This window comes from Artibeus jamaicensis, unplaced genomic scaffold (assembly GCF_021234435.1).
Source record: "Artibeus jamaicensis isolate MK-2021 breed Jamaican fruit bat unplaced genomic scaffold, CSHL_Jam_final scaffold_847, whole genome shotgun sequence".
Classification (NCBI taxonomy): domain Eukaryota; kingdom Metazoa; phylum Chordata; class Mammalia; order Chiroptera; family Phyllostomidae; genus Artibeus; species Artibeus jamaicensis.
The window spans coordinates 5,590,488-5,613,355 of record NW_026522057.1 but is presented as its reverse complement, the minus strand read 5'-3'; the positions used below and the strand labels follow the sequence as shown (position 1 = coordinate 5,613,355).

The window sequence follows — 22,868 nt, the reverse complement described above, 5'->3', positions numbered from 1 at the left end:
AAAAGAATGAGTCTTTAATCTCATCAAATGATGTTTATGCATTTATTAAAATAATCCTATGCTTTTAATCTTTTAATGTATTCAGGTTCAGAATATAGGAATTGTTTTCTTGGTATTAAGCCATCCTTGCCTTTTTGGCTAAACTCTACTATATTTTTCTATAATATGCATTTTGTTTTCTGCTTTATTATTTAGGAGTTTTGCATATATAATCATAACTAAGCTTGTTCGATAGTGTTCTCTTCTCTAATTGCACTTACCTGGGCTTGATGTCAAGGTTATACCAGCTGTTAGAAATTAGCTATTAGAAAATAAGTTAAGTAGCTTTCTCTCTCTCTCTTTTTAATTCCCTAAAACAATCTGTATAAAACAGGTTGTATTAGTCAGGGTTCTCCAGAGAAACAGAATCAATAGGATGTGAGGTGTGCGTGCAGAGAGAGAGAAGAAGAAAAGAGGGGAGAGGAGAGGAGAGGAGAGGAGAGACTTTTTATAAGAAATTGGCTCACAAGGTTTTGGAGGCTGAGAAGTCCCAAGATTAGCAGCTGGCAAGCTGAAGACTCAGGAGAGTGGATGGATGTTCCACTCTGAGAGTGAGGCCTCCTAACCAGAAGGGCGGATGGTACAAGTTTCAGTCCAAAAGCCAGAGGGCTTGAGACCCAGAAAGGTCAGGTGTCGCAGGTTGAGTGAGGAGGCCAGAGAAGACCATGTTTCAGCCCAAATGGCCGGGCAGGCCCAGTTCCCTCTTAGCCTTTGGGTTCTGTCCAGGACTTCAACTGATTGGATGGGGCCTCTTCCCATTATAGAGAGCAATCTGCTTTTTTAATCAACCAATTCAAAGGTTAATATCATCCAACAACACTCTCACAGACATACCCAGAATAATGTCTGAGCAAATAGCTGAGCACCCCATGGCCCAGTCAAGGTGACAACACCTTAGCCATCACATCGTGAGGGCGTGTTCTCTGAAGGTCTGGAAAACTCAACTCTGTAATCTAAGGAGCCTGTTAACCCTTTTGTGTGTAATTGTTTGGTGGGGGGTTTGGCTAACTTATTTTTCACGAGGACCATTTCTGTGGAGCCATTCTCCCCTGCAGGGACCCGTGTGGGCTAGTCCTTCCTGCTTTCCTTTGAGGAAGACTGATCCTCACTTGGTCCGTGAAGACTACCAATAAGATCCAGGAGACTGCAGGAGCCAAGCACCATACACACCATTCAGGGATTTGGATTTAGCATAGCAGTTACGAAGTTGCTGTTTTAACTGACCACGAGAGGGCAGTAATGGATCAAGAATGTATACAATGTAATAGGGTTAGCACAGCCAGCATTTGGTAGATAAAAGGTTTTTCCTGATTTTCCCATAAGGACCCTGAGATTTAGAGAAGCTAAGAACGTGTCCACATCGTGTATTTCAATATATAGAAAATCTGGAACTTACACCTAGATCTGTCTGACTCCACAATTCATTGTTTCTAGTATGAGTACAACACATCATTCTTTCATTCATTTTCCCCCATTCATTCATTCACTTATCTTGAGCAACATAGAAGAGTGGCTAAGAATTCAGTCTCTGGAGCCAGACCACGTGGATTAAAACTCTGGGTCCATCACATGCTAGCTAGCACCATAAGAGCTCCAAGCCTCAGTTTCCTCATCTGTCTATGCAGATGTTAGGATTTACCATATAAACTACTGAAAAAATAAAATGAAATGATACACAAAACATGTTTGGAATAGCATCTATAGAATCATAACTAAGTCTGTTCTATAATGTTCACACCTATAATTGCACTTGTTAAGTACTTAATACATTTGAGCTGCTGTTACTAACTCACCCAACATTTGTCAGTGACCTGTGTGGTCTGCTACCACTGTTTCAGGTACGCGAGATGGATGGACCGTGCACATGCATGTGTGCATGCACACACACGCATGCACACGGACGTCCCTGCTTCCTGCAGCTTTCATTCTAAGGGGGGAAATCAACAATAAACCAAATTACAATAGTTCTGTATTTTGCATAGTAAGAGTAATAAAGATGGCCAAAAAGGAAGCAAGAAATCAGGGTGGGGATTGCTGGGCTGGAGCACAGAGATTTTCTGGAGGATTAATTCCTGCTTCACTTCTCGGAAAGTGTCCACCCTCTTCATCCTCCCAGGTTGGGGTCTGAATGGAAACTGATCCCAACCCTTCCTCAGACCTCCTTCCCGAGCCCTGCTGCACACAGGTTACATCCTCGTCTCTGAGGCCTGGGCACTGATATTTTTAAAAAGCATTTAGGTGTTTCCCATGAAGAGGTGGACCTGAGTCTGAATACCCCTTCTCCCAGTCAGCCATCCACACCAGCCCGAGCAGGGGTTTCTTATACAAGGTCTGATCTTGCAATCACCTGGCAAACCTGCTGTGGCTTCCACTGCCTGCAGGTTGGAGCCCAAGCTCTGCATGGCACCGAGGCCTTTCACAACTTGGGTCCAGCCTCTTTCCCATACTGAGAGTAATGGGCCTCCTAAGGTCCATCACTATGAATGACTGCAATTGACTGAGTGTTTCCTGTGACCCAGGCGTAGTTCTGAGGCTTTACATGTGTTACCCTGTTCACTTTTCACCTAACCTTAGGAGACGGTGCTTCCCTTTCCTCATCTATAAAATGGGGACATTCCAAGAGAAGCATTTAGCACGATGTCAGGGACGTAGTTACCTCTCAGTTAACAGTAGCCATTCCTAGATCATCCCTGTTTTATAGGTGAAAAGGCTGAGGTTCAGGGGCTAAGTAACTTGCCCCAGACGACAGCCCTGATAAGTGAAGGAGCTGAAACCTGAACCCAGGAAGTCTGGCTTCAACAGCCAACTTCGGACTGGCCTCACTGTTCACCCTGTTGCTGAAGGCCTGTATTCAACTTAGAGCCAGCTTCCGGAGCTCACCTTGGAGGTCTCCGGGTCTTTGCACACAGGCTCCCTGGTCCCCTCTGTGGGTAGAATGCCTCACTTCGTCCTCCTCCAGGAAGCCTTCCTCCCTGTGCTCCCCTCCCCCATGACCACCCTAGGCAGAGGCAGATACCGCCCTCTGTGTCCCCTTCAGCCTTTTCAATAGACCTCTCTCTCCACTCTCAGCTCACCAAACTGTCACTTAGATAGAGGGTAGGTGCCCTCAGGGTGACAGTGTCTCTGCGCTCTGGCCTGGCCATGCCTGACTGGCACGGAACAGACCTCTGCGAGTATTTTGCTGCACTTGTTGCGAGCTGAATCCATCAGAGAGAGCCAGGCCAAGGGTGGTGGACAGCAGTACCTACCGGCAGGGACGCCCGCCTGCTCTCAGCTGTCGCATGCACTTCAGGGCCAGGACACTTACACTTTTCCATGGCCGGTGCCCCCTCACCATTGGCCAGAACTTCCAGTCTCTGGGCCTGGCTCTCACTTCACCGTCCAGCCTCCTTCTGCACTTGACTGAGGTCAACTTCAGTGAAAGGCCTCAGTGCCTTCTGAAGGGGCGGTTCCCCTCTACCGGGGCCTGTGCCATCCAGCGGTGTGAGTCCGGAAGAGTCCTCACTCCCCCGGGTGCTGTATTCGACAAATGTTTACTGACCACTGACGCTGGGCCAGGGACAGCGCTCGGCGGTGGTTACAGGGCAGGGAGCGAACAAGGCAGTCTCAGCCTCTTGGAGCGTAGGTGCTGTTGGGGAGATAGTGAACCGACAAGTACAGACGTCGGTGCGTGTGCAATGGCAAGTTCCTCACCAAGGGAAAGAAGAAAGGATAGGTGACTTCGAGACACGTTAACTATTCCAGCCCAGTAGTCAGGGAAGGCCTCTCTGAGGAGGTGATTTTTAAGCCAAGGCCTGTGGATAGGGGAAGAACCTTCTGGGAGAGGGAACGGCATGTGCGAAGTCTGGGAAGTGGCAACGTGGTTGGGACGCTGAGGAAATGAAGCTGGGCCAGGGTGGAGAAGCACAGGCAACAAGACCGGGGTTGGTAAGGAATGAGGCTGGAAGTGAGGCTGAGACCAGGAGAGGGAAAGTTTAGATTTCATCTTTGGAATAATAGCATAATAGAGTGGGTTTTCTTTTTTTAATTTATTTATTTTTAGAGAGGGTTCGGGTGAGAGAAAGGAGAGGAGAGAAACAACAATGTGTGCTTGCCTCTCATGCGCCCCCTACTGGAGACCTGGCCTGCAACCCAGGCATGTATGTACCCTCACGTGGAATTGAACCAGCAACCCTTTGGTTTGTAGGCCCACACTCAATCCACTGTGCCACACCAGCCAGGAAAGTAAGGTTTTTTAACCAGAGTTGAAATGATATAGCTTGCACGTTTAAAACTCTCTCTGGTGACTGCCAAAAACCAATTGACAAAGCGAGAGGTTGGAGTACACGGGCAGGGCAGTGACCTGGGGGATAGGGGATGTGGTCAGTCCAGGGAGACGGCTGTGGGTTCAGAGGAGTGGGCAGACTCGAGACATACTCAGATGTTCCCGGGATTCCAGAATAATAATAATAAAAAAAAACCTTTATTGGATGTCTGTACCGACCCCAGCAATGGGGTGGGAGTCAGGGAACCAGAAAGGCTTGGGAATAGAAACAAAAAATACAAATCCTCAACCACAGAAAGTTACATCCACAGCTTCCCCCCGAAAATCCCTCAGGGAGAATGAACCCCAGATCAATGCAGATGCTCAAGTTCTGGGCCATTTCCACCTCATTCATCGGTGTCAACAGACTCTTTTGGAGTTGGGTGCTGGAAGCATGGACACAGAATTCCCACAGTCCCACTACGAGTGAATGTTCAGGCTAGGAAGTCACCAAACCACAGGACTGACCTGTATCCTGGGAGCAGTGAGTCATCCATCACCTGCAACAGCCAGAGACAGGGAGGAGCGGCCGGGAGAGGAGGGGGAGGAGCAAGGCGTTCTTTCGCCTTTTGTGAGAAGGTGGAGTTGGTCTCACCCTTCCGCCCAACACCCCCAGTCCCCCCCCCCCCCCGCCCCATCCCAATCACTGGGAGCCTGCTGAGCCCCGCCCTCCCTCTCCTTGAAATTACACCCTCTCTCCTCCAGGCTCTCAGGTGGGTGCAGAAGGACAGCCACCTGATGGAACCAACACAGGGGAGTGAATGAATTATTTGAGCTCTTCATGCCTCCTTGAGGAATTCGCCTTTGCAAAACAGCTTTCTGGGTCATTTAAATGACCTCTGTCCTCTGACCCATTTCTCTGAATGGGCCCCTTTTCCCTCAGGCTTTTGCAAACTACTTGTGAGCCCAGGGAGTCTCCCCAATTTAGCCTCTGGGGAGAGTAGTTCTATCAAAGGGTGGCGGTGGGAGAATCTTCCCAGCCTGACGTTTGCAGTATTTAACAACCAGCGTAAAATAAGCACCAACAAACAACTTGCCAGCTGGCAGATCCCATAACCTGGGGTCCGACAGGCATTAACCAGCACAGGGGGGTCCTGGGGGCAAAGCCACGCGCTGGGGGACACTCAGAGCCACTCGGGGGATGCAGGTGTTTGCCACCCAGCACAGATGTGTTAGTACATTTTAACAGCAGCTCTGGCAACACTGGTCCACAATGTCAGTCTTGGATCTGCCCACATCTTGTCCAGACTCTGCTCTTCCACCGGGAACAGTCACTGGGTCATCTGTCCCTCTGTTGGAGGATAAGCAGCTGGGGTTGGTGCTGAGTAACGACATGGCTTCTGAGCAGCCCCAGCTGCGTGGAATCCTGGGTGAATAGGCTCTCAGGCCCTCGAGCCACTGGGTGACCTTGCAGGGCATGGCCGCCTCTGAATGTCCTTCCTCTCGCCCCTCCTCCCAGTTATTTTTGTCCGGCCCGACAAGCCCTGGCTGTCCCAGCAGACAGCTCCGTGAGCCGGATGCAGACCAGGCCGCACAAACGTCTGGCTCTGAATCCCAAGAGGATCCCTCTCCGGGGGGCCCCATCACGTGGGAACATGGCTGTGTGCCGACAGGGACCACACGCCTGGAGGGAGGCGTGAGAGGAGAGAGCTGGGCTCTCTTTGCTGGGTCCTGGCTGCCACCTGAGAGCGCTGTCCCAGGCCTAGTGGTAAGGACACCCTGTCTCGGGGTCTTACTGCTGCCGGGAAGGCTCCCAGCTGCGTGCAGAAGACTATTGGTCGGCTGGATGCTGGGTGTTTGCAGCTGGGAGGTCTTGGTCGTGGTGGGCAGCAGGTCTGTCCTGTGATTTGCTGCAATGGGGTGGGCTAAAGACAGGTGGGCAGGGGCAGGCAGGGTCCCTGGGAAACCTCTCTGTGGCCCGCCCTGTTCCTTTACTGTCTCAGGAAGCAAGGCAGGCCCTGTGTTATGGGGCCTGGGAAGGTTGCAGCCAGGGAGTCATTGCTCCTGATGGGGGTCTGGTCTCTCTTGGGAAGCAGCCAGCCTCAGCCACTCTGCTTTTTAGGTCACAGCTGTGTTCCCAGAGCTGAGACTCATGCCTGCTGCCCATGTACACTGGGGCAGGATGAGGGGCGTGCGCACAGCGCTTAGGGTTCTCCCGGGACTCATCTGTGCGTGTAAGAGGTGGGACCGAGCCTCTGAGGTCGGAACAGCTCCAGGAGGCCAGGTGGGCAAGGTGAGCCGAACAGTGAGGAGGGGAGATGGGCCAGAGGGCAAGGGAGCCTCCCATGGGTGAAGACGCCTTCACACGGGAGCCAGTCCAGGAGGCAGGGCAGAAAGGGCAGAGCCACTTTCGGAGCTCCCGGGAAGAATTTTTCCTTACTCCAGGCGGGGGTGGGGGAGGGGACACAGCTCAGAAAGCCCCGACCTCCGTGATTTCGGAGACCCAGGAGTGGCAGAGCACAGCCCCTGCGGGCTTCCCAGCAGGCCCGGAGGGAGAGGGCCTGGGGGCAGGAACAGCGGCAGACGCAGGGGACCTCCCAACGCCCGCGGATGTGGGGGAAGAAGACCGCAGGAGGGGTGCCATGGGGCTGCTCCTGGCAGCCCTGCCGCTGGGGGTCACCGGCAGGGGGACAGCCGGCCTCTCCAGAGGGCGGACCCTCCGAGTAGAAGACGCCCCTCGACTGGGCAGCAGATTCCTCCGCGCCGGCAGGACGGTGCCGGCAGCTCTGCGCATGGGAACTGCTCGGAGGGCTGGGATGGGGCAGGCGAGAGAGGCGGCGCTGGGGAGGACGGGGCCTGGCGCTCTCCCCAGGATGGCGAGCTGGCTGCTCGGGGCTGACAGCCCTGGACAGCTATGAAAGAAGGACCAGGGCCAGGCAGGGAAGGCCAGGGGGCTGGCAGGTGTGGGCGAAGGCTCCATCTCGGCTGCGTAGCTGTTGAGGTGGGAGAGGAGGCGAATCCGGACCGGGTCCGCACGGCTGCTGGGTCCTTCCAGGACCCCCAGGTACCTGATGACCTCAGTGAGGCACTCCCGGAAACCGATGCTCCGGAAGTCCACTGCCAGGGTTCGGGCGTCAAAGAATCCTGCAAAGTGAGCTGTGATGAGGGCCGGCCCAGCGGGGGACACGTGCAATGAAACTGAGGGCAGACTGCCTGGACTCTGGACCTGCCTCCCCTCCTCACTCCCTGTGTGACTTTGGGCATGCCACCTCACCTCTCTGAGTCCCAGTCTCTCCATCTGCAAAGTGGCAGGTCATCATCGCTACTGGGTTGTAAGGGTCAAATGAGTCAACTCAACTGTGAAGCATTATAAAATGTCAAGTGATGTTTTGAGCAGTTTATGACTAATGCAAAGGAGAAACTGCGACTGCTGTAACTTAGGTAGACCCTCGCCAGGTGGGACAGTGCCGCTTGCACGGAGCTGTAGGACAGCCCTGCCTGCTGACGTGGGCAGATGCTGGGGCGCCCCTTGGAGAAGGCAGCACAGTGTAGCAGTGAAGCCTGAGGTTTTGGAGGCGACTTCACAAGCTGCCTGGCCATGGACATGTCACTCAACCTCTCTGTGCCTCTATGTCCTTAGCGTGGAACAGTACCCGCTGCACAGGACTAGGAGGGTGAAACAAAATGAAATGGTGCACAAGAATGCTCAGGAAATTATACATTAGCTACCACTCACAGCTTGGCTGCTGCGGGAATTCCAGTTTGTCATCCAGCCCAACGTGCGGGCTGGAAAGCAGGACCCCACTCTCAGCTGCTGCCACCAGCCGGGGACCCTCTCTTTGGCAGATTTCGGCGAGGAATGAGCTGGTGCACAGCTCGCTGCCTCTCCATACCCGCCCTTCTCTCCATACCGCCCTCGGGGTGGTCATGGAACAGCCAGGGTGAGCACTGGCCTCAGGACTCCCATAGCAAATATCTGGTCCCTGGTTCACAGCTGAGGCCCCACCCCCAGAGGGACAGCTGGGCGGGTCCGTGTTTGAAGTCCTGCTGGCTCTGCCATGTGCTGACCTGGATGGAGTAAATCCCTTCCCCTTCTGGCCTCGCTGTTCTTTTTCACTAGCACCTACCAGGTTCTTACTTAGCACTTCATTTGTGTCATCTAAGTTAATTTTCATGAAAACCCCTTTAATATCCCCATTTTAGAGATGAGGAAACTGAGGGATATAGAAGTTAAATAATTTGTCCAAGGATATAAAGCTAGTAAAGTCACAGGGCCAGGATCCAAGTCCCACCACAATTCTGTCCTCCCACAGCCCAGGCCAGAAGAGCAGGGCAGCAGTGCCCCGCCCACGGGGGTGTTGTGAGAACCAAATGAGATGGCATTAGGGAAGGCATTCCAAAACTCTGAAAATGCCGCCCATATACTGTCACTACTTTTCTTTTAATTGGGAAACCACAGATGTAGTGTCTCCCCCACCGGTTTACTGGTGACAGAAGTTTCTCCTGTGGGCCGCGCGTTGCTTTGGCAGAAGTCCTCTGAGCGACCCCCTGCACCCAGGCCATCAGGGATGCTCCCTGTCCCTGCAGAGTCCTAAACTCCAGCCCAGACACCTACTGCCTCGGAGTCTCTGGGGTGGGGCCCACGACCCTGCCTGCCCCCCGGTGATACCGCTGCACACCGAGAAGCCCCAGGTTGGGCCTCTTAAAATGCAACTGTCCCCTCCAAAAGGAGTAAGTTAAGGATTTGGGACTTAGGACTCTGTGGCCAAGGTCTGCTGAGCTTCCAAGGTTTCCCAATTGTGAAATCACCAAAATACACGGGGAGGCTCCATGTCGCCAAAATTTCTATTTGTCCAGAAATCTTTTTAAAGCCACAGTTCAATGTCTTTATTGTAATAGACCAGTTCAAAATAACGGAAGCAGTTACATTTGAATTCTATTATGATCCCGTGTGGCCGATCTTCAGCTGTGAGCATGACATATGACCTCAGCAATGCCAAGGATGCAACAGCCCAGAAGGCCAGACCGGTGGTGGGCACACTAGCGAACCATCTGTGGTTAAAAATCGCAGGCAGGCGGCTCCCACTGGGATCCCAGTGAGAATGAGCTCATACAGGCTCATGCTGAATGAGGCCCTGGGGGTGGGGTCAGTAGGAACAGTCTGTTGGAGAAGGAGTGGAGTTGAGGAAAGAGTTGCGAATGCCGACACTGAGAGTGCAGAGGAAGGTGCCCCAAAAAGGAGAGAGACGGATTCGTGAATGTTCTGCCTGCATCGGCTTTAGCCTCTCTATGCACCGTGAGCTCCACAAGGGCAGGGACCAGGTCTGCTGTGCTCACCAGTGCATCCCCAGGGCCCAGCCCCACAGACTGGCTGCATAAATGACTCCCAGAAGGGCAGAGCATCAGTACCTGTCCCACCAGTAGCGTGGAGCATCTTCAAGTGATCTACCGTCATCTGCAGCACCTCAGCTTTCTCCAGCTTGGAGGAGCCCTGTGTATACAGGAGACAGAAGAGTGAAGGCCTCCAGTGACCTGTGTCACTCACCTCCCCTGCACGGTGTCACCAGCACTCACCATCTCAGCTTTCTCATCTTCCTCCCGCTCCATCACTGCCTGCAATGGGGCCTCTGCTTCAAACTGAACATTCCATTCAGTTCTCATGTTAGTCCATTTGCCCACTGCACTGCTGACCGTCCTTCCAGAAACCTCTGCTCCCCTGACTTCCATGACTTTTTGGTCCTCCTTTCACCTTGCCTCTTGCTCTGCCTGACCCCTGAAAAGGTGGTGTCCCAGGGGTGTTGGCTCACTTTTCCCGTTGTGCACACCCTCCCCAGAGGATCTATCTCTGTGGCTTCATACACCATTACCGGAACTCACTGCCTCCTAGCCCAGTGCTCCGGGGAGCCCAAGCTCTAGCTCAGCCTCTTACCCCTAAAGCGCTTGCTTTTCCTCTCTTCTCTTTCTTGGGAAATGTTTTTGAAGCCTCCAGCGTCACCTGGTCTCCCAGGTGAAACCTGAGGGTCAGATTCTCCGTGTGAGCCCCTTGAGGGCAGGCAGCAGGTCTAGTTCATGGCTGGTCTTGGGAAGGTTTTAGTGAACGTCTGCGGAACAACCGACTCGTTCTCACCAGCAGAAGGGAGGACCCGTGGCCCTGCTGTGGAGCGCAGGGTGAGAGTCTCTGAGGCTGCCTGACTAATGCAGCTGTCCGGCCCCCACTGTCATCCCTCCACTCCAACACGTTCAGTGTCAGAGTGCTCACTCCGTGAGCAGCCCATTCCACTTTCAACTAGCCTTGGAAATGTTGGTTGTGTAGAGGGTGAGGGCACTTTGGAGTTACAGCGTTCTCTGTTCCAGTCCTGCTCTGCTATTTACTGGCTGTGTGGCCTGGTGCAAGTTACTTGACCTCTCTGTGCTGCAGTTTCCTTACCTGTGCAATGGGCATAATACCTGATCTCCAGGATCGTTTTGATCCAATTAAGTGGAGCGATGGACATAAAGCCACAACCCCTGAGATACCTCAGTAAGTATAAATTCCCATTCCCCTTCTCCCTGGCCAGTGGCAGATATCAGTAAATGACATCACAGGACTGCAGGCAGCTGCCACCAATCGATAAGAGATGCCATGACACGTGACCTTCCTGCCACTCGCACAGATTTCCTCTGGCACGATCAGCGGTGTCACGTACCTGCTTCTCAAAGGCGGTGGGGACCAAGCGCCGCAGTTCGGAAAGGCTGCTGTTGATGCGGTCTCGACGCCGTTTCTCTATGATCTAAAGGACAATGACAAGAATTTACACATAGGCTCTTCACAGGTAGTTCAATGTGTCTTTAAACAGAAAAGATTTTATTTATTTTTAGAGAGAGGAGAAGGGGAGGAGAAAGAGATGGAGAGAAACACATTGTGTGTGAGGAAAACATCTCGAAAGTTTGCATCCCAAACACCCTCAATGGGGGCGGGACACCCCGCACAGGACGGTACCCCCAATGGGGACCCCTGGCCACAACCCAGACACATGCCTGATGGGGAACCGAACCAGTGACCCTTCAGTTTGCAGGCCTGTGTTCAATCCACTGAGCCACACCAACCAGGGCTCGATGTGCCTTGATAGACACTAATTCATATTTTCCTTCACAGTAGTTTTGTGAGGGAAATAAATCTGTTCTTACTTTATGGAGGAGGAAACTGAGGCTCAGAGAGGGGTGGTGACTTGTTTAAGGTCACACAGCAAGGAAGTGCAAAGCTGGGAGAACTCAGATCTCTTGTCTTGGTCTGTGTGTGTGTGGGGGGGGCATTTAATACATTGAACTACTGGTCCGAGCACCAACCAATCAGAACAGGGACACCGGCCACGGCCCTGGAGCAGGCCCTAGAGAAGCCCCGCTGGGCCCGGGGTTCCCCTTCAGATGCTGGATTATGAGGTCTGAGGCGCCTTGGGCAGGGCCCTCTCCAGCTGCGAGGGCCTCTCGTTCACAGCTGGATCTCACTCCCATCTCACAGTTCTGGGAGCAGAGCACTGTGAGTCCGGACACTGTGAGCCCCAGGTTACCAGCAAAGAACGTGAAGGCTGGACAGAAGGGCTCCTGATTAGCGAATGGCAGGGCTGGTCTCTGCCAGTCCCCAGGTCTCTGGACCCCACACAGCCGCATCTTGGGGGGAAGCAAGGCTGCGATAAGACAGCCAACAGCAAGCAGGGGGCCCCCTTCTTCTGTCCCTCTCATTCAACTGCTCCGCCCCCAGAGAAAAATGAAAGTTCTGGGCTCAGAGAGAAGAGAAGGAAGGCTGGGATAAATAATAGTGGTTAATTGTGTCATGTGTTATTCTGAATGTGTCACTTTAATTCCTTGAATCTTCAAAACAACATTTTGAGGTAGCTACTATTATTATTTCAGTGACGCACTTGAGGAAATGAGGCACAGAGAGGTTAAGGGTCTTGCCCAAAGTCATCCCACTGGCTACCTGCAGAGCCAGGACTTGAACCCAGGCACCCTAGCTTGGGGCGATGTCTCTGACCAGGTTTCTTGAGGCTAGGGCCCTGGGGACCCAGGGTAAACCTCTGTTGGGCAACGCGGCTGAGACACTCACCCCTCTGCGTTTCTTCCTGGCTTGCATCTGAGAAGGGCTGGGGGTGGACAGGGGCCTGGCCATCTGGCTGGAGAGGAAGAGAAAGGCAAAAGTTTCAGCGCTGGGGAGCATCGCCTGGGCCTGGATTGATCTCTGGGCGAGCACAGCCCCCTGCTGCCCAGAGTCTGTCTGTGGTCTCCCAGGCTGGGAGGAAGCACAGGGCAGGCGTGGGAGGGACGGGAGGGGAGGGACGCAGCCTCTCCCTTCTCCTGGGGGTGGGGGTCGCAGTGCCATTTCTCTGTGACAAATTCTTCCCCGCACTGTGTTAACTGTCCCAGGACAGAGCTGGGGGCAGAGCGGGGCTAGGTTCTCACCTCAGCCTCAGCCCCACGCTCCCTCCCTCTCTGCGGGCTGCTAGGGGGCGGGCATCGGAATGGCCTCTGGCCACTCTAGCTGCTGCAACGCGATCCTGGGCGGGGCGGGGCGGGAGAGGGCACGGGCCAGCGGCGGCAGGCCGGCCGGCGGGTTGGGTTTCAGAAGGAGCCGCTGGGAATGAGCGTGGAAAGAGCAGATGCCGCTGCTTCCCACGGGCCCGGCGCGCCGGCTGCCCGCCCTCCGCGGCGGCTGCAGCTGCCGCCACCTCCCACGCAGCACGGCTGAGGACGAGGGGGAGCGGCATCTGGGTCACAGGCCCCTCTCGGGACTCTGGGGACACTCCCCTCCCGCACCCCCTCCCCCCGCAGAAGGCCCCAGATTTGCATCACGTCGGCCTCCCCTACAAAGGCCCAGCTAATGGAGAGACATTTGTTCCCACCCTGGGCGTTCTCACTCCAGGGAAGAGGCTCACCCTGGGGCTTCTTCCTGCCCAGACGGACCCAAATCCTCCCCAACTGCTCGCCCTCCTAACTGCTTCCTGCTTCACAGGACCTTTTAGAATGGAGGGGATTGGCTGGGTTGCAGTGAGGACCATTCCTGGCCCAGGAGGCCCCATTCAGGCCCAGGGCGGGGCCTCCTCCAGACACTCAGCTTCCGGTGGAGAGACACCGGGCCCAGGTCAACTAACAAGCTTTGACAGGGCAACTCCCCTGTCATTTCAAATGCAGAAATGCCACCCACCTGAGTGGGAACCCCCGAGCTTGCCTCCACTTCACACTCCTCCTCTCCCTCCTGGGTTCCCATCTCACCAAGCCACCCGGTCTCCCAGCTCTACGAGGGGACACCTGGAATCCTAGAATCCATTTCACATCTGTGCTCCTCATCCCCACTGCCACTCTCAGGACCAAGCCTCTATCAGCTTTCTTTCTTTTTCTTTTATTTAAAAAAAAAACACGTTTATTGATTTTAGAGAAATAGAAACATTGACTTGTTGCCTCCCACACATGCCCCGACTGTGGACCAAACCCACAAACCTAGGTATGTGCCCTGACTGGGAATCGAATCCTCAAGATTTTGGTGTGCTGGACGTTGCTGGACCAACTGAGCCACGCCAGCAAGGGAAGCCTCTGCCAGCTTTATCTGGACAACCAAGAGCAAGAGGTAACTGTTGGGTCAGGAGTCTATCGCTGGGTCTCTTTGCATCCATTTCTCCCTACAAGCAGGCAGAGTGATCATTTCAATGCAGATCTTATCTTGTCCCTCTCTTAAAACTCCTTAGGGGTTTCCCAATGTTTTTTTAGGATCAAGGCCATCACCTTTCAGGTGGCCCAGCTGGCCTCTGTCACCTCCTAGACTCAACTCTTTCCCTCTCTGCGTTCCTCCCCATGGTTACAACACCCTGTTCCCCTGGCTAGAATTCTCTGGTCCACCCCATCCTTCCATCCCCAAGCTCCAGCCCTGTTGCCTGATCATTTATACCACCCTCAGGTCTCAACTCAAATGTCACCCTCCTGGAGAAGACTTTTCTGACACCCCCCCCCCTACTAGGTAGGTATCCCTTACTTCACCCTCCCCCAGCATCCTGCATTCACAGCAGTTACGCCCATTTGCTGTTTTATGTTTACACAATTATTGGCTTAATAATGTCTGTCTCTCCAACAAGTTTGTAAGCAAGTCATGACCCACGTCTGTCTCATTCACTATTGTAGCCCCCACCCCAGCCCCACCGCCCCATACTCAGCAAGTGCTTGGAACATGGCAGAGCTCATGGCTGAGCTCTTCCTGCCCTCATCTTTGGCTTTACTGGGAAACAGAGAGGCAATACACAAAATCCGTGTCCTAGGCCTTTGTGGAATGGACACACATGTGGTTCACCAGGAAGGTCCCAGCCCCTGTGGGTCACTCTCTTGGTGTCAGAGGTTGGATAATACTCGTCATCTGCTCAAAGAGAGACAGATGCAAGAGACACCAGATCAACATTTGTGAAATCCTGCCGCTACACCCTGGCTTTGGGCAGCCACGTCTGGGAAAGGACGCATCCATCCTAACATGTGGACAAGAAGGGCTAGTTAGAGACCAGTGAAAGCTCCAGGGAGAGATGGCCCAGCAAGCTTGGTTCAGGGATCACAGGGCCAGATCCCGAGATCTGTAGCGCAGCTTGTTTACAGAGCCTCACTGCAGACAAGCCCCAAGAAACCCAGCCTTTGTCCCCCCGGGGCTGGATAAGGCATCTCTAGAGGTATTGGGTTAGCTTTGCCCACGTCACTGCCTCTGAGCCTGATCCCTCCTCAGGGACCATCTGTTGGAGGCTGATGCACCCCTTTCAGGACAGGTGGCTCTGCCATCTTCTTCTGTCTCCTGGTCCCTTGTTCTCTGCAGTATTATCCCACTCCCATATCTGACAGACAAACCTCACTTCACAGTTTTCCTGGCATTGCTGTGTTCATTTCCCTCCTGCGAGCCTAACAAAAGCCCCATTTTACAGAGGAGGATGCTGAGGCTTGGAGCTGAGGCAGCTTGCCCAGCTGATGCAGCTGCTAAGGAGTAAAGCCAGCATGGGAATCTGTGTCTCTTGGCTCCAAATTCAGCATTATTTTCCTCCTTAATTCCCATTTCCTGTATGTCTGAATAGCCCTCCAGTCCCCTTATCCTTTAAGGGAGCTTATCCTTTGAGCTCCCAAGAGCTCTCAGCCTTTGCTCACTTCCAGGTTGTGATCTGGCCCCGACACCGACACCGACAGGGAGGAGGTGCGAGAGCTTCTTGGCTGACAGTCTGGAAATAAGGCCAATTTTCATGGACCCAGAGAAGATAGGTTGACCCCCAAGATCTGCTTCATGGACCTAGAGTGGTCCCTAGCCAGAATTCTGGGGTGGTCTCTTGGAGTGGGGGCAGTTTTCTAGGTGGTCTGGCTGCCAGTCCTGACCACTCCTAGAGCTCACCCTCAGTTTCCCCTCGGGACCTCCCCGTGGGCCCTTGTAGATAATCCCACCGGTTTTGTATCAACCAAAGGCAGAATCACAGTGTCCCCAGTGAAGAGATTTTAGAGAGCACTGAGCCGCCTGGTAAAATGAAGGAACTCAGAGAGGGGAAGGGATCTGCTCCAGGCTGCACAGCAAATTAGAGGAAATTCCAATCCACAGGCTTTTAATTTACCGTTCTTCCCATGCAGCCCTTATATTCATCATTACATCTCGTACATCTCATAGCCAGTACTTTTCATCCCAGACAGCATGTCCACACTTACTTCTCTCACTTATTGCACAAGAGCCCTGCGAGTTGAGTAGTATCGGGGCCATTTTGGATTTAGCAAAAATAATTATTTGAGAGATGAAGTGACAGAGACACAGAGAGTTAAGAATCATGCCCAGCCCTGGCTGGGTGGCTCAGTTGGTTGGAGCATTGTTCCATCCCAGGTACCAAAAGGCTGCAGGTTTGATCCACGGTTGGGGCACGTGCCTGGGTGTCAGGCTCGACCCCCAGGTCGAGGTGCACAAGGGAGGCAACCAATGTTTCTCTTCATCTCCCCATGCCCAACCCCTGCCCAGTTCCTCCCACTCTAAAATTAATTTTAGATTTATTTATTTATTTATAGACAGATGGGAATGGAAGGAGGGAGAAAGAGAGGAAGAGAAACATCCGTATGTGGTTGCCTCTTGCATGTCCCCCTCTGGGGACCTGGTCTGCAACCCAGGCATGTGCCCCAACTGGGAATCGAACCAGAAACCCAATGGTTCACAAGCCAGCACTCACTCCACTGAGCCAAACCAGCCTAAAATTAATTTTAAAAAGCAAACAAATATGTCCTCAGGTGAGGATTAAAAAAAAAAGAATCACGCCCAGTAAATCCGGTCTTCAGTCTTCCAGTCTTTTCATTAGACTATGCCACCTTATGAACATACCGTCCAACTGAATGGCAACCCCTTAGACAGCAGCACTAACTGGGAGTTACCTTGTGCCAAAACAGGGAGACATGCTTTGGGTTCATTACTTCATCAAAGCCTCACCCTGTGAGGTGGGTATTAGCAGCCCCATTTTGTAAGGGAGAGAACTGAGGTTCAGAAACGTCCAAGTTAATGACGGTGAGAGTCAAACTCTTTTGAAGGTCCCTCTGACTTCAAAGGCCACCATGTGCCTTAAATCACGGAGGAACAACCCACAGACTCTGACCCAGTGGCTGACATGTGGCAGGTGCCCATTAAATGTTTGCAGGAGGAGAGGGGAGGCTATATTGTCAGTTCAGTCCTGGCATGTGCAAGGAGGCTGGCTTCAGAGAGGAGCTCTGTGGGCGATTCCCACAGATGGGACAGGACACCACCAGCAGGCAGATGCCCACAATGACACGGAACACACTCTATTCTTCACTCTCACATCTCTGAGGGAGGGGGGTTTGCGCCCTGCCTTTGACCTCCAGGGAAGCTGGCTGCCCCAGTCCCATGGCCCTTGCCACTGTTTATCTGGCTGTCTTTGTACATGAAGCTCTTCTTCTCTGAGAGTTCCCTGAGGGCAGGGGCCGAGCAGGATGCATCTGGGCCCCCCACGCCCAGCCCAGGGTCTGGGCCACAGCAGGCAGTGTTCAGTGATCCCTGAATTGGAGCATTGATGTCTGTGGGGGGAGGGCCCTTTGGCAAGTGCTACAAAGAGGGGTCTATAAGTCAGCTCTGCCAGATGTCCAACTGCTTTCGCTCCTCTGATGGGGTCTGCTCCTCTAAGAACTGAGACAGTCTCTGGAAATGGGTCCAGCCGAAAGGACGAAATGCTGCGTAGGAAAAAACTGCCCACTGATCCTTTAGACCACGGCCCAAGTGCCACCACCTTCAAGAAGCCCTCCCTGCCGCCTTCAGTTATAAGTGGCCTCTCCCTGCTTTGGTGCCCTCACAGCCCACGGTCTGTCTCTCCTGCCATCCGTCTGTGCTGCCCACGGGCTTTGTGTGACCTGGCAGGTCACTGGCCAGGCTGCAAATGCTTGAAAGACAGTAGCCAGCTCTGATCAGCCTAGCTCTCTGGTATCAGTTTTGTGCCTCTGCTCATGAAGACCCAATAACATTGAATTTGAGACCCTCCTCCACTACCACCACATAGTGCTGGGCCCTTCTGCTCCTAGTAGGCACAGGCTCAGAGAATTGCTTCTCTAAAGAGCAGTTTCCGCTAAACAACTTTAAAAGGCTACCCCATTGCTGGGTGGCTTGGTTGGCTGGAGCATCGTCTCGGACAATTGGCTGCAGGTTCGATCCCCAGTCAGACCACATACCCAGGCTGCGGGGTCAATCTCCCAGCGGAGGGCCTACAGGAGGCCACCAATCGATGTCTCTCTCTCACATCGATGTTTCTTTTGCTCTCTCTTTCTTTCCCTTCCCCTCTCTCTCAAATTAATAAGCATGTCCTTGGATGAGGGATTTTAATAAATGCTACTAAGTTGCATGGAAATTATATTGTATCTCCCAAAACCTAACATACAGGATGCAAGGAGAATATCTATTGCCTTACCTCCAATTATGAGCTATAAATGATTGAAAGCTGGTGGAATTTTACTAGGATTTGTGATTGAGGCAGGACCCCCTGGTCTCGGAAACAAGATCATTGAAATTATGAAATGCCTTTAAAAGCATCCCTAAGAATAAACTGAACCCCTGCTTCCAATTCTATTCTAGAGTCAGATTTGAATGAGCCAGGAGACAGCAGAGAGCCCTTTCTGTCCTCCCGATTTCGCTGCGAGCAAACAGGCCCACGAAGGGAAAGCAATGGCCCAAGGCCACATGGTGAGCTGGTGGGAGGTTTGGGGCTGGGATCCAGGCGGGCAAAGCTCTTTCAGGACTTTGGGCGTCACGTGTTGCGCGCCTGACACTCATTAAGCATTTGCTGCGCTAGGCCCTGTGTTGAGTCGTGACGCACTCTCTCTCATATGATTTTCCCAATATTTCCATGAGGTTGGGTCTGTTATTTATACTCATTTTACAGATAAGGAAACTGAAGCTTAGGTTGTTCACAGAACTGGGAAGTAGCAGAACTATCTGCGTGCAGTTTGTGCTACAGGTTTGAAGCGGGGAGGAATATTTCTCAAGAGCCCAGAGACATCGGCAGCAGCGTGCAGAAACTGGAGCCTAGGCTTGTGCACCGACCACGGGCAAGTCAGCTATTATTTTCTTCAAAGTCAAAACCTTATTTAAAGCCCACTTTGCTCAAGGGACAGAAGTCTTTCTTCTCCTGACAGCTTTCTGAGTACTATATGAAAAGTGCACAGTTAGGGTAAAACCAGGAAAAGGTGGTTATTCTGTACAGTCAGCAGATTCCGGGTAGGGGAAAAACCCACCAACAGCCTAGGAAGGTTTTTCTTAAGAGTTTCGGGGAGAAAAACTCCTCACCAATAGTCTCACAGGGGCACTCCGACAAAAAGATCACCAGACCTGCTGACATCAGACCTGCGAGCTGAACGCTACCTCCATCCCAGCATCCTGAGCCCTAAATGGTCCAGGTCACATAGGACCTCAGGCCCGCGTGCGTGTAACTGCACACACTGCACCCCAACACACACGCGCGCACACACACACACACACCCCGTGCGGGCCACCCCCCTGCGTCTGGGGAGGCGACATCTAGGACTAGTCTCCGCGTTTGCAGAGTCCGTCCGCGCGCCCAAGTCCCCACCCGGCTCTTACCTAAGCTCGCCCTCCCGGCCCACGTCGATGGCTCCGTCGGACTCGCTGTCGGAGCCGCTCGGCTCCCTTGGCCGCTTCATGGTGAGAGCAGGCTGCCAGGTCTCTGCCTGTTGGTGCCGGCTCCCAGCCTGGAAGTCAGCCCGCCCTGGCCCCGCCCCGGCCCCGCCCCGGGGGCGCCGCCACCGCCCTTTCCCAGGGCCCTTTTCCGCGCCGTAGCCCCTGGCGATCAGGCGCCCCCTCGCCCCCGCGGTGACGCGCAGGTCAAGCCGTGGGAAGGCCCCAGGCGGTCACCGCCCCCACCGACGGCTGGGAGGTCTGGCTCCGCTCCGCTGCCTTGGCCGCAGCTCTCAGGGTGGCCTTGGGCAGGTGCCCTTGGAGGCCTTGAGGGAAGCCAGGAGTCCCTGTCTGTCCCCAGTTTTGTCTCGGGCACTGCCCGTCTGTGGAGGGGCACCTCTGCGATGCACCAACTTGTGCAAAGGTCGACCGTGCCGGCTCCCGCCTTGGGGTTCTGTGGGCAGCCAACATGTCCGTTTTGGTGAGGGTTGGTGGGGGTGGCTGTAGCTTAATAATGGACAAGAGTCCCCCCGCAGCTTCTCCCATTGGAGTCCAAAGCAAGTGGAACGTGTGTGTGCGCACGCGTGGGTGGGGTGGGGTGGGGGTGTGGTCAGACCTGAGAGAGGCGGCTGTCACCCTTAAAAAGAACAGCTGTGGTTGTGGCTGCACCACCAGAGCAGAACTGGCTGTGACCAAGGCCCCAAACACCTAGCTGGATGGTGGTGGTGGAGGGGGGTTATCTCTGGAAATCAGTTCCCAGTTCACCAGATTCCGAGCTGTCCTAGAAAGCAAGAGCAGGACAGGAGGAGAGGGCTCATTCTGAAGCTGTGGCAGGCCTCCAAGGGACGGCCTCCAAACTGTTCACTCGGTGAGGGCTCCAGCCCCCAGAGAGGGCGACTCAGAAGATTCTCGCAGGCTCACCTGCCATCTCACGGGCCAGTACCACGGAGAATTCCCCAAGGCTCAGAAGGAAGCAGACAGGAGCATCCTGGAAGGGGACTTGGAGGAGATGGGAAGACGGACTTGATGTGGTGGGTCAGAGAAGTCCTTTCACTTGACTCACCCACCAGGACCCAGAGGAAGTCACCCCTTCACTTGGAGAGTGGGGATGGCCATCTGAGAATGAGTGCACCTTCGTCCCCATGGTGAGACCTGCTTGAAGGTCCTTGCTGACGGTGGCGGGAAAGAGCATGTGCATGCCCTCTTCCACACAGGTCCACAGACACAGCCACCCCTTGACCAAGCGTGCAAACACATATATACAGACACGCTGATACACAGCCAGCGTGAGCGGCCGGTACCCACAACCTGTGCTTCCTGCACAGGAGGGCCCTGGTGGTCACTCCAGACACACCTCTGGACTCTGCTTACGAATGCCTTCCACACTCCCATGACTTCTGTAGGCACACCCCCGTGGAGTGGAAACCTCAAGCAGTATGGAGGCTGCACAGCCCACGCACTGTGCGTTCCCTGGGAAGGCAGAAATCATGCCTCCCAGAGGCCTGGCCTGTGTGAGCAGATCTGCAGGGGGACGTCAACGGCTGTGTTGTGGACTCGTTCGTGTGCCATGCCCTGGGTCACCAAAGTGGGGTGCACAGCCAGGCAGGGAGTCTGGAGCTCAGAGGAGAGGGCTGAGCTGGGTGTGGAAATTGGGAAGTCGTTAGGTAAGAGGTGGTGGCAGTTAAAGCTCTGGGAGGAGACGTTGCCTGGAGAGAAAGTGTGGATGGAGACAGGGGAGGGGCCTACTGCAATGGTTAACATTTGGTAAGCACTGCAGAAACACCTGAAATCGTTTTGTGCGTGTTAACTCATTTAATTTTTGACGACTCTATAAGGTAGTAATATTATCCTCACTTCACAGACAAGAAACAAAGGTACAGAGAAGTGGAGTCACTCTACTTCAGATGGGCAGGCGTTAAATGGAAGCACTGGACTTCGGCAGGCAGTTTGGTTCCATAGCCAATTCATTAGGCTCTAAGACCTGATACAGCTCTTGCCCTTGATGCTACATTATGGACTACTGAGCCTAGAGCTGTGCTATCAAACCACGGTCAGGAGACACTGGCGACTGCTAAGCCCTTGAGATGTGGCTGTACTGAATTGCTGTGTGTAGTAAATGTGAAACATACACCAGATTTTTTCAAAAGAAAGAAATAAAAGACCTCATTGATATTTTTATAATGATTGCATGTTGAAGTGATAATCTTTGATACATATTGGATTTAATAAAATATATTATTAAACCTCACTTATTTTCTTCTTAGTATTTTTAATGTGGCTACGGGAACTTTTTAATGGCATACGCAGCTCCCATTCTCTTTCGATTGGACTGCGCTGATCTAGTGCAGAGCTTCTTAACCTTAGCACCACTGACATTTCGGCCTGGAAAACTGTTTACTGTGTGGGGCTGTTTTGTGCATTGTGGAATGCTTAGCAGCATCTCTGGCCTCCATCCACTAAATGCCAGGAGTATCAGCCTCAGTTGTGCAGTTTAAAAGGTCTCTAGATAATACCAAATGTTCCCTAGGGGAGAAATCACACTGGCTGAGAATTACTGATCCAGAGAAACTCCGAGAGTCAGGCGCTGAGCAGAAGAGAAAGGGCTGTGAGAGGAGGCTGGGGAGGAAGAGTTGGGAGGTGGGGGAGAGCAGAAGGGGGTGTTGCAGGAGCCAGAAGAGTGTTTTGAGTACTTGGTCATAATCCTTTAAAATGTTAGTCAGATCATGTCACTTCTTGCTTCAGCGAGAATAAAAAGCCAACTGCTTCCCGTGGCCTGTATGAAAGGCGACTGTACACTTTATCATCTAAGCCTGCGGCACCTCTGCAAGCGAAAGGAGGCAAACTGATAACTGCACTGGGGCGGTGCAGGGCACGCTGGGTGTGCGCTCACCCGGAGCTCGGGCCCCTGCTCCTGCCTCGCTCACTCAGCCACTGGGGCCTTCCAGCGGTTCTGCCAGCAGTCTGTGCTTGTTGGCATCTGGGGTTCCTTCTACCTGGAATCCTCCTCCAGCAGGACATACACAAAACCTGGAGTTCTCTTCCCCCAGATCTGCTCAGATTACCTCACTCCATGCAGGTCTTTGCTCAAAGCTGATGTCTTCAGCAAGGACTCTCTCGACCCCTTACCTAACATGGCCACCAATCCCACCTGTATCCCTCTGTATCCCAACCTCACTTTATTGCAAAATAGTATCAATGTCATCACTGTCACTGATATTCTGCATGTTGCTATATTTGTTCATTTTCCCTGCTCCCCACCCCCACCCCCAGAAGATAAACTCGGTGAGGGCAGAGATGCGTCTCTCCTGTTCACGGCTGACCCTCCGGCACCCAGCGCAGTGCCTGGTGGGCAGATGTGCAATAAACCCTGGCCGGCAGGACGAACTCGTTTGAGAAGCTGGGGAGATGGGAAACCGCACTAGAGGAGGAGCTGGAGGGAGG

The 22,868-nt window shown here is 53.4% G+C and overlaps 1 protein-coding gene across 3 annotated transcripts; it reads right to left on the bottom strand.

The window, feature by feature from the left end:
• Positions 1 to 5,002: 5,002 nt before the first annotated feature.
• On the bottom strand, positions 5,003 to 19,506 carry HEYL (hes related family bHLH transcription factor with YRPW motif like). Of its 3 annotated transcripts, none has more exons than XM_037155212.2 (5): positions 19,374 to 19,506; positions 12,366 to 12,432; positions 10,969 to 11,052; positions 9,692 to 9,773; positions 5,003 to 7,426 (listed from the first exon to the last, which is right to left on the bottom strand). In XM_037155212.2, exons 1-5 carry the CDS (start codon positions 19,451 to 19,453, stop codon positions 6,753 to 6,755), a joined length of 987 nt encoding a protein of 328 aa, XP_037011107.2. In that variant the 5' UTR covers positions 19,454 to 19,506; the 3' UTR covers positions 5,003 to 6,752. The 3 variants fall into 3 exon arrangements, with proteins under 3 accessions (XP_037011107.2, XP_053516649.1, XP_053516648.1); XM_053660674.1 differs by having other exon boundaries at positions 12,366 to 12,428; positions 19,374 to 19,461; XM_053660673.1 differs by lacking the exon at positions 19,374 to 19,506 and adding an exon at positions 13,192 to 13,258.
• Positions 19,507 to 22,868: the final 3,362 nt, after the last annotated feature.

What these genes read in the sequence shown, in the direction of transcription:
- HEYL (XM_037155212.2), bottom strand. Translation starts at nt 19,453, where the DNA reads ATGAAGCGGCCAAGGGAGCCGAGCGGCTCCGACAGCGAGTCCGACGGA. An exon ending in GGCCGGGAGGGCGAGCTTAG is followed by an intron (nt 12,433 to 19,373) that starts GTAAGAGCCGGG and finishes CTTCCTCTCCAG; the next exon opens with CCAGATGGCCAGGCCCCTGT. An exon ending in CCAGGAAGAAACGCAGAGGG is followed by an intron (nt 11,053 to 12,365) that starts GTGAGTGTCTCA and finishes ATTGTCCTTTAG; the next exon opens with ATCATAGAGAAACGGCGTCG.